General features: G+C 34.9%; 1 protein-coding gene across 6 annotated transcripts in view; it reads left to right on the forward strand.

The window, feature by feature from the left end:
- The window catches only part of GOLGA4 (golgin A4), a 95,811-nt gene that overhangs the window by 60,374 nt on the left and 24,366 nt on the right, over window positions 1-11,071 (forward strand). For all 6 annotated transcript variants that reach the window (XM_037526365.2, XM_037526394.2, XM_037526385.2 and 3 more), the window contains 5 exons: window positions 563-691; window positions 1,940-2,095; window positions 3,483-7,723; window positions 8,421-8,542; window positions 8,914-9,044. In XM_037526365.2, the coding sequence (XP_037382262.1) occupies window positions 563-691; window positions 1,940-2,095; window positions 3,483-7,723; window positions 8,421-8,542; window positions 8,914-9,044 (4,779 nt within the window). The remainder of the gene's footprint in view (window positions 1-562; window positions 692-1,939; window positions 2,096-3,482; window positions 7,724-8,420; window positions 8,543-8,913; window positions 9,045-11,071) is intronic.

The following is an 11,071-nucleotide window of genomic DNA, read 5'->3' on the forward strand; positions in this document are numbered from 1 at the left end:
ATCCCCTATTGTTATTTTTCAGAGAAGTACTGTGTATTCTTCAACATTTATTTTGCCTAGTGGGAGTCATACTCTTGGCTGTATTTGATTATATTAGATTATCTGATTTATTTAGAGAGGTTTGACATTTTTATAAGATTATGTCTCCCTAACTAAGAAAGAACAAGGTCAATACTGTTTAGTAGATAGTACGTGCCTGGAAAGCTCGGCATTCTTAGATTGGTGCAGCCAGGGCAGTTGATCATGGTGGAATGGCCAGCTTCTGAGAGCATCCTTATTTCTTCTACTGTGACTCCCATCCTGATTGGTGGGAAACAAGTGCAAGATGTGGAAATGGAGCTGTAGAACTGACTGCTGCACAAGCATCAATCCTTGTCTTAAATGAACAACACTTTATGGTTTTCTGTCAGGTTTCAATAACTCTGGTGAATTTTGATTTGTGTGGAAAATATCTTCTGATTTTTCCTTTTAAAAATTTATTGCCTCAATGATTTAACTATAATATTTAGTTGTATGTATTTTATTCTGAGTGTTTCACTTTAACAATTTGGCTGATTTTCAGAAATCCTCAGAACAGATTGCTAAACTACAGAAACATCATGAAGAAGATCTGGCAAGCAAAGAGCAGGAACTGACCAAGAAGTTTCAGACCCAAGAAAGGAAGCTTCAGGAGCAAATGAAAGTAGCTATTGTAAGTATCTATGTTGTTTTCACTACAGATAAGCTTTGCAGTATTATAAAGGTGTCATCCTCTCACATTGGCATTTGAGTATGCAAATAAGACAGGATTTAGGTGGGAGAGACTGTTATTAGAGCAGTTACTTAGTGTTGTGTGCAAATTAAATTTACTAATTGAACAATCTGTCATTAATCAGTTAACTTATTTATTTTCACCCTGGAAGTAAGTTATGATTAAGAAAATAAAGGAGAACACAGCTAATTGAAGCAGTGAACCAGTGACTGTAAACTCAGGAAAAATGTCTTAAAATTCACCAGACTAAATATGCCAGAGCTCAAGTTTCAGAAAGTTTTGTCTGAAATGTGCTATAAAGAAGAAAAAATGAAAATGACCAAGTAGTTTTCATTTTAAGTAGAATAATTTCAGTAGTAATCTTCAGTCTAAATAATGTTTAAAAAACAAAGTAAAATAAAAAACAAAACTACATAAGAAATATTTGTTGGAATAGTACAACTTGAAAGTTTAAAACAAAAATTTGAACTGAAAATATTGCTGTTGGCAGATGAATCCTAAGCAGTACGTTAAAATTAGTATTCTTAATTGGAGTCCAAAGCTACTTAATGTTAAAAGTGCTCTCTAGGGATTCTCTTTTAAAAACAGTAAACACTTTTAATATGAATGTTAATACATATTAAGAGTAATCAAAGAAGCTTTTCAGGATTAATGGGGTAGTAAAAGAGCCCAGAGCATCTGAAAAGTGTTGTGTAGGTTTTGATAGATATTTCCTTAACCTAATCCATATAGTCACATGTAATCTTCTGATTCTGATTTGGTTTTCCACATGGGGTTTCCTACTACAGTGAGCTATTTCTCACAAATTATATATACTTTCAATGTAGTTTCTAGACTTAGAGTTGAAATATCTGGAGTGCAGAGAAGAGATAGCTGCAGTGGCATGTCCCTTCATATTCTGTGGCATTTTGTAAAACATGTTTAAGTAGTGGAAAAATAATAGACATAGTGGGGTTAGTGGAACAAAATTTTTCATCTTAATACTAATGGTGGCAAAGCCTGGCCAGACCACACTGGAAAAGCCATTGTGCCTTGTTTCTGCAGAGTGGAGCCTGGGAAGAGAGAGGAGATTATACTGCCTACCTTGAAGGGGTGGTGCAGAGCAAATGAAATTAATGATTTTTATGGAAGTGTTTTGGGAGTGCTGAAGATTTGTGTGGATCTAAGGTGGTATTGTTTTTGGCATAGGAAAAAAGTCAATCAGAGTATTTGAAGCTTACCCAAGAAAAAGAACAGCAAGACTCTTTGGCCCTGGAAGAGTTAGAGTTGCAGAAAAAAGCAATCCTCACTGAGAATGAAAATAAACTTCGGGATCTTCAGCAAGAAGCAGAGACTTACAGAACTGTAAGTTTAAAAATTATTAAGTTTCCAGAACTATGAAATTATTTGTGTATGATAACTGTTGTTTTCTCTCCAGTCAGCATAAAGTTGTAAATATTCTTGTTTTTAAGGGGTTACATTTACATATGCACACACTTCAGTTTTAGATAGTTAAGAACTGTTGATGGAAGAGTGGCTTGGTGCTTGCAGGAGATTTTCCTCCTGACTCAGCCTGTGGCTGCATATATTTCTTTTATCCACTCAACTGTTTCTTTGCACTTAGGCTCCGCAACAGTTCTGTTCCATTGCTTACTGACCCTTAATCTTTAGGAAATGGCCTCACTTTGTAGGTAGCACTTTCCCTGGCACCTTCCTGCTGTCTAGCTTCATCTTATGGCATGTTCCACACATAATTCAGTCTCTGTTTATATCACAGTATGGTTATCCCAGTGCCCCTTTGCATTTTAAATTTTCCCCAAAGTTTAGTATGGGACTAAAATACATAATGAACACATTTGTATGTCTGTCTAAATGTGCACATTTTAATAGCCCTTGGTCCTTCCCTAGCAGAATATGAAATATATGACCTGTTTTGAATAAACTTACGTATATTGGTTAGACTTTTTAACCTTTTAGCACTGATTTAGATAGCAAAACTGTCACATTTCTTACCCATAATTCTAAATTGTGTTTTATTTTTCCTTTTTTAACATTTATGTAAGGTGGCATGGTAGAGGGGAATTGGTACCCAGGAAGGCCTAAGTTTTCTACTTGCTAGCTTTGTACGTTAATCACAAAGTAATTTCCTCACCTGTTTATGAAGGGGCTGGGTTCAGTAATACCTTTCTAGCTCTGACATTCTACATCTTTTTTTTTACATAGCTTTTCTTTTCATCCAAGATTAGTATTTTCATGATATAACAGTAATCTTTGGTAATAATTTGTAGAATTTCATTCTTTTTGGGAAAAAAATACTCTAATAATTTTGGGGGTGTAAAAATCAGATACATTTTCTTCCAAAATTAAATATGAAGGTAATAAAATACTATTATACTATTAAAAAACACAGAAAAAACATACATCTTTCTACCAATAGTTACTGTTATCTGCCTTGTGATTTATTTCTTTTTGATTATCCATTCAGAATATTCTTGAAAATACAGGTAGTTGAAATAGATACCCAAATAGGTCAAAAGAATAGTGAATTATGACTTGTTTAAAAAATAGAATATTGTTGTAAGATGACTCCTTTAGGAATTGAGCACAGATACTTGGACCTTTCTAATGCTTGGTATGTTTTGTAGAGTTATTTATCAAAATTTGAATCTTTAAGTGTAAATATCATGTCACGTATGTCATTGCTTATAATCAAAGATGTACTTTAATAAAAAATATACATTTTCATTAACAGAGAATTCTTGAATTAGAAAGCTCTTTGGAAAAAAGCTTGCAAGAAAGCAAAAATCATTCAGAAGATTTGGCTATTCATTTGGAAGCTGAAAAAAATAAGCATAATAAAGAAATTACAATCATGGTTGAAAAACACAAGACAGAATTGGAAGACTTGCAGCACCAGCAGGATAACCTTTGGACTGAAAAACTCCAGGACTTAAAGCATCAGCATCAGACCGAAATGGAAAAGCTTAGAGAAAAGCATGAACAGGAGAAAGAAACACTGTTGAAAGATAAAGAGACTCTCTTCCAGGCTCACATACAAGAGATGAATGAAAAAACTTTAGAAAAGCTTGATGTGAAACAAACGGAACTGGAGTCATTATCTTCTGAACTGTCGGAAGTATTAAAAACCCGTGACAAACTACAAGAGGAACTTTCTGTTCTAAAAGATCAAGCGGAAAAAGTGAAGCAGGAATTAGAAGCCAAATTGGATGAACAGAAAAATCACCACCAGCAGCAAGTTGACAATATCATTAAAGAACAAGAGCTGTCTATCCAGAGAACTGAGAAGGCATTAAAGGATGAAATTAATCAGCTTGGTCTTCTTCTGAAGGAAAAGGACAAGCATTTGAAAGAAAATCAGGTTTATGTGGAAAATTTAGAGGCAGATTTTAAAAGATCTGAAGGGGAGCTCCAGCAGGCCTCTGTTAAGCTGGATCATTTTCAGTCATGCCAGAGTACCATGCATGAGCAGGCAAAAGCGTATGAGGATCAGCTGACCCAATTGCAGCAGAAGTTGTTGGATTTGGAAACAGAAAGAATTCTCCTTACCAAACAGGTAGCTGAAATTGAAATGCAAAAGAAAGATGTTTGTATTGAGTTAGAGTCTCATAAAATTCAGGTGCAGGACTTAATGCAGCAACTTGAAAACCAGAATAATGCAATGGAGGAAAAGGTAAAATCTCTAACCCAACTTTATGAGTCCCAACTTAAAGATAGTAATGTGGAGCAGGAACAGACAAAACATATCTTGATGGAAAAGGAAAATGTAATTTTACAAATGAGAGAAGGGCAGAGCAAAGAAATTGAAATACTCAAACAGAAATTATCAGCGAAGGAGGACAGTATTAGTGTGTTGCATGAGGAATATGAAACCAAATTTAAAAATCAAGAAAAAAAGATGGAAAAAATTAAGCAGAAAGCAAAGGAGATGCAAGAAACATTAAAGAAAAAGTTGTTGGATCAGGAAGCCAAACTTAAAAAAGAGCTTGAAAATACTGTTCTGGAGCTTAGTCAGAAAGAAAAACAGTTCAATGCCAAAATTTTGGAAATGGCACAGGCTAACTCAGATGGAATCAATGATACAGTGTCGAGACTGGAAACAAACCAGAAGGAGCAAATAGAGAGCCTTAATGAGGTGCATAGGCGAGAACTTAATGATACCATATCACTCTGGGAAAAGAAACTGAATCAACAGGTTGAGGAACTTCAGGAGAAACATGAAATTCAGCTACAGGAGAAAGAAAAAGAGGTAGCAGAGCTGAAGGAAAAGATCATCATATTTGGGTGTGAAAAAGAAGAGATGAACAAGGAAATAGCATGGCTAAAGGAAGAAGCCACTAGGCAGGATACAGTATTAAAGGAATTACAACAACAGTTAAACCAGAAGTCTGCTCACGTGAATTCTCTCTCACAAAATGAAACTGAACTGAAAACACAACTGGAAAAGCTGGAGGTTGACTTGAATAATGCTTTGAAGGAAAATACTTTTCATCAACAGCAAATAGTTGAACTACAGATGCTGGCAGAAAAAGATAAGCTTAAAGTTTCTGACTTGACTGACAAGTTGAAATCCACAGATGAAGAATTCCAGAGCTTGAAATCTTCACATGAAAGAAGTAAGAAAAATCTAGAAGATAAACACTTGGAATTCAAAACACTGTCTGAGGAACTAGCAGTTCAGCTAGATATTTACTCTAAGGAAACTGAAGCTTTATTGCAGGCTAAAACAAGTGAACTAGTCAACATTAGTAGTAGTAAAATTAATGCTATTTTCTCTAGAATTTCCCATTGTCAGCATCACACAACGAAAGTAAAGGAGGTACTACTAATTAAAACTTGCAAAATTTCTGAATTAGAAGCACAACTTAGACAGCTAACAGAAGAGCGAAATACAATAAATAGTTCTTTTCAGCAGGCTACCCATCAGTTAGAAGAAAAAGAAAATCAAATTAAGAGCATGAAGGCTGATATTGAACGTCTTGTAACAGAGAAAGAAGCCTTACAGAGGGAAGGAGGCAATCAGCAGCAGGCTGCCTCTGAAAAAGAGTCTTGTATCACACAGTTGAAGAAAGAATTATCGGAAAACATCAACGCTGTCACACTGATGAAAGAAGAGCTTAAAGAAAAAAAATCTGAGATTGGCAGTCTAAGTAAACAGTTGACTGATTTGAATGCTCAACTTCAGAACAGTATCAGCCTAACTGAAAAAGAAGCAGCCATTTCATCACTAAGGAAGCAACATGATGAAGAACAACGTACATTGCTGGATCAGGTGCAAGATTTATCTTTGAAGATTGAAACTCTGAGTAAAGAGAAAATGTCTGCTCTTGAAGAGGGAGATCACTTGTCCAACAAATTCTCAGAATGGAAGAAGAAAGCACAGTCAAAATTTACAAACTATCAAAATACTATTAAAGATTTGCAGATGCAGCTTGAGTTAAAAACAAAGGAAACCAGTGAAAAGGATGAAGAAATAATTTTATTGAAGGAAAACCTTGATCAGCAGAATCAAAGATTTGAATGTATAAAGGTTGAAATGGAAGATGAGAAGAGCAAAATGGAGAAAAAGGAGGGTAATTTCGAGACTGAATTAAAAATGCAAACAGCAAGAATTGTGGAATTAGAGGAGCAAGTTGCTCAGAAAGCAGTTGAAATTGAGTCCTTAAATGAAATTCTTAAAAATTATAACCAGCAAAAGGACATTGAACAGAATGAAATGGTTCAGAAACTTCAACATATTAAAGAGTTAGGGGAAGAAAAGGACAACAGGGTTAAAGAAGCGGAAGAAAAAGTTTTAGAACTTGAAAAGCAAGTGTCGTCCATGAAATCTGAACTTGAAACTAAGAAGAAAGAATTGGAAGATGTGGCTTCCAGTGTGAAAAGCAAAGAAGAGGAATTAAAGGCATTGGAAGATAGACTTGAATCAGAAAGTGCTGCAAAATTAGCAGAGCTGAAGAAAAAAGCTGAACAAAAAATTGCTGCTATCAAGAAGCAGTTGTTGTCTCAAATGGAGGAGAAAGAACAGCAATATAAAAAAGATACAGAAGGTCATTTGAGTGTGCTAAATACAAAATTAAAAGAAAGAGAGACAGAAATTCACACCTTGGAAGAAAAACTTAAGTCAATAGAGAGTTTACCACAATCAGAGCCATCAGTTGTACCCAGATTTGCAAAAAATCTGGCAGCATGTACTGAGCAAGAAGCAGATTCTCAAGGCTGTGAGCAGAAGGTTGGTGAGCAACAAATCAGTACTTTACAAAGAAATTTAAGTGAAAAAGAAAAACTGTTGCAGAAGCTAGAGCAGGAAAGAGTAGAGACAATTTCTTCTCATTCTGATTTGCAGTGCAAATACCAGCAGCTTTTAAGTAAGATAGGACATGCCGAAGCAAAGCAACATGAGGATCAAGTTATGATAAATCATCTTCAAGAAGAACTTGAATTAAAAAACAAGAAATATTCCTTGATAGCATCCCAGCATGTGGAAGAAGAGGGAGGTAAGAATAACATTGGGACAAAGCAGAACATGGAAAACATACTTGATGATGTCCAGAAAACCCTCCAGGAGAAGGAATTAACCTGTCAGATCTTGGAGCAAAAGGTACAAGAATTGGACTCCTGCTTAGTAAGACAGAAGGAAGCATATAGAGTTGAAATGGAAGAACTGACTTTAAAATATGAAAAACTACAGGCTTCACAACAGCAGCTGGATGGAAAAAATAAACCCACAGAAGTTTTGGAAGAAAGTGCTGAGGAAAAGCCCAAATCACATGTGGGCCAACCCAAATTGCTTAGTAACGTGGAGGCTGAGCACAGTGACCTGGAGTTTAAATTAGCAGGGCTCGAGCGGGAGAAGCAGAAGCTGGGCAAGGAAATCAATAAATTGCAAAAAGATCTTCGAATGTTGCGGAAGGAACATAAGCAAGAATTGGATATAGTAAAGAAAGAATATGAACAAGAAATGGAAGAGAGAATCAAGTAAGTTTTTTTTCAATATGGATTTTTATAAGGTAATCCTCCTTATTCAAGTCCTTTATTTTTTTATGTGCCTAATACAGTTAAGTTCACCTCCATAGAGTATTAAAATGCATCTAATATGTTAAATAATGAGGAAGAATAAAAAAATTTTAGGCCAGGGTAGTGTTATTCCACTTATTTATGGGGGGAAAGCCTTTTCTTGTATATAAAGTCATGGTTATTAGATACATGCCTATGTCATTTTCATGTTTTATTAATTAATTTTTTTTGGTAAATATCAAAAAATTTTTATTTTATTTGTTTTATAGGTACTTTATTAAATTTAATTCTTACATTGTCATTAATTTTTGGACTTGTGTGCATTACTTATAGTATTAAATTACTAATACTGGTATTAGTATTACATTATTATATAAGATATGTATGGTGAAAATTTTTAAATAAAAAGACCATTTTCTAGAGGTAATCATAGCTTACATCATTTTGGAAGTTTTTTATACTTCCGGACACACACACACACACCCACCCCCACCCCCACACCCACTCACTTCCCTCCCCTCATGTCTCCTTCCATCTCTTAAAAATGTTTTTATCCCAGTGAGATCATACTGTCTGTACCATTTTTGAAGGCCAGGTAATTCTTTGCAGGGTGTTATTTTTATGATAGCAGTTAACTCTTTATATTTTGGTTAATTAGACAGGAGCAGGAAGATCTTGAGTTGAAGCACAATTCCACATTAAAACAGCTGATGAGGGAGTTTAACACACAGCTGGCACGAAAGGAACAGGAGTTGGAAATGACAATAAAAGAAACCATTGGTAAGTATGATTTAAAATTCAATAAAGGACAAATCAGAATCAGCAGAAACACTTTATAATTTAAGTTTATCCTTCTGTGCTAAGTACTTTAAGTAATTAAACTGGAGGAAGAAAAGATTCTTGCCCAAGAAAGTTTTCTAAGGGAACCTCTACTGCCTGGCTTGCTTTATGGAGAGGCAAGCCTTTAAGGAGCAGAGGAGCAGGTGAAAGAACCTGAAGGTGTTAGATATTTAATTGCTTATGAAGACACTTGTGCTCTGTGAGAGGGTACATTTGATCAATTTTTTAAATTCAAATTTGAGTTGAAACAGATTTCTTACACAGATATTTTTACTTAATGTGTTTTCTTATGTGTATCCATTTTTCATTAGATAAAGCTCAAGAAGTAGAGACTGAACTTTTGGAAAGTCATCAAGAAGAGAAGAATCAGTTACATAAAAAAATTGCAGAGAAGGAAGATGATCTGAAAAGAACAGCCAAAAGATATGAAGAAATCCTTGATGTACCAAATTTTCTCTCTTTTGAAATTTAGCTGTGATAGGTTTTATGGTGGTGCTAAAGAAGATTGGGCTCTCAGATTTTATTTTTTTTCTAATGTGGAGGGATTGGAAGGATACTTGGTATTATCAAGAAATATTTCTACACTGTATGCAGATTTATAAGTCTAACTGATTTCGGCCAGGATTTTAGGCAGTAAGATCTTCTTGGCATGTGTTAAAGCACAGTGAGTTACTGAGGGGAATGAATTCCTTTCTCTGTCTTCCTCACAGAGTTAGAGTAAATTGTGAGAGAACCACACTAAGAATTGAGAGTATATACTTGGGTGAAGTTCTTTTTTTTTTTTTTTTTTCTTTTCATATTCAATGGCCTTTATTACAATGATTAAAAAATATATAATTTTTAACATATATTTTACATCATTCTTCCTTTTTATATGATGTATGCTTTCTCCTTTCAGGTGTAGTCCCCATATAATTCCTACCACCCATTCAGCTGTGCACCATCACCATAGTCCCTTGTGCTCTTCCCTCTTCTGTTTTTATCTCTCTCTCCCATCCCTGTGGAGTATCTCTGATTAATAGTTGCCTGTTAATTTTGTTTTTTAATTTACTATAAATCTGTTTTTTGGTTCCCCTATATTCCTCATATAAGTTCAAACCACCTGATATTTTTCTTATTCTTTCTGGCATATTTCACTGAGCTTATATAATCCCGTCGAGCTCCATCCATGTTGCTGTGAATGCATGAATTTATCTTTTTTGGTTGCTGGGTAATATTCCATTGTGTATATATACCGCATCTTCTTGATCCAGTCGTATATTTTTGGGCATTTGGGTTATTTCCATATCTCACCTATTGTAAATAATGCTGCAGTAAACATGGGGGTGCAGGTATCCTTTTGAGTTAAAGTTTTTGTGTCTTTTGGGTCGATTCCTAGTAGTGGAATTGCTGGGTCATGTGGAAGCTCCATTTTCAGTAGTTGGACGAACCTCCACAAAGCTTTCCATAGTGGTTGGACCAGTTTGCATTCCCAGAAGTGTAGGAGAGTTCCTTTTTCTCCACATCCTCACCAACATTTGTTGTTTCCTGGTTTTTTTATATGAGCCATACTCACTGGTGTAAAGTGGTATCTCACTGTGGTTTTGACTTGCATTTCTCTGATTACAAGTGATATTGAAAATATTTTCATATGTCTGTTGGCCATTTGCATTTCCTCTTTGGAGAAGTGTCTTTTTAGCACTTCTGCCCATTTTTTGACTGCATTGTTTACTTTGTTTTTGTTGAATCATATCAGCTCTTTGTAGATCTTTGTGATCAGTCCTTTTTCAGTAGTAGTATATGTGCAAAAATTTTTCTCCAATCACTAGGGTGTCTCTTTGTTCTGGTTAATGTTCCTTTTGCTGTACAGAAGCTTTTTAATTTGATGTAGTCCAAGCTGTTGATCTTTTCCTTCACTTTCTTTGCTTTGGGGAATGTGTCTTTAAAGATATTACTGAGATATATGTCAGGTAGTGTTTTGCCTATATTTTCTTCTAGTGCATGCAGCAGTCCAGTTTTCCCAGCACCATTTATTGAACAAACTGTCCTTGTTCCACTGCATATTCTTTGCTCCTTTATCAAAAATTAGTTGTCCATAAATATGTGGGTTTATTTCTGGGTTTTCCTTTTAATTTCATTGGTCTGTGTGTCTGTTTTTGGTCCAGTATCATACAGTTTTAATTATTATGGCTTTGCAGTATAGTTTGAACTCTGGGCATGTGATACCTCCATTCTCCTTTTTAGTCAGGAGAGCTTTGGCTATTCGAGGTTTTTTTTGTGGTTTTATATGAATGTCATCAATATTTGTTCTGTCTCTTTGAAGAATATCATTAAAATTTTTATTGAAATAGTGTTGAATCTGTAAATTGCTTTCAGTAGGATGGCCATTTTAATAATGTTAATTCTTCCAATCCATGAGTGGGGATGTCATTCCATTTCTTTGTGTCTTCTATTTCTTTTAACAATGTTTTATAAGATTTCTTTGTATCA

The sequence above is a fragment of the Talpa occidentalis genome, unplaced genomic scaffold (assembly GCF_014898055.3).
Source record: "Talpa occidentalis isolate TD23 unplaced genomic scaffold, MPIMG_talOcc4v2.1 talOcc4.10, whole genome shotgun sequence".
In the NCBI taxonomy this organism is placed as follows: Eukaryota; Metazoa; Chordata; class Mammalia; order Eulipotyphla; family Talpidae; genus Talpa; species Talpa occidentalis.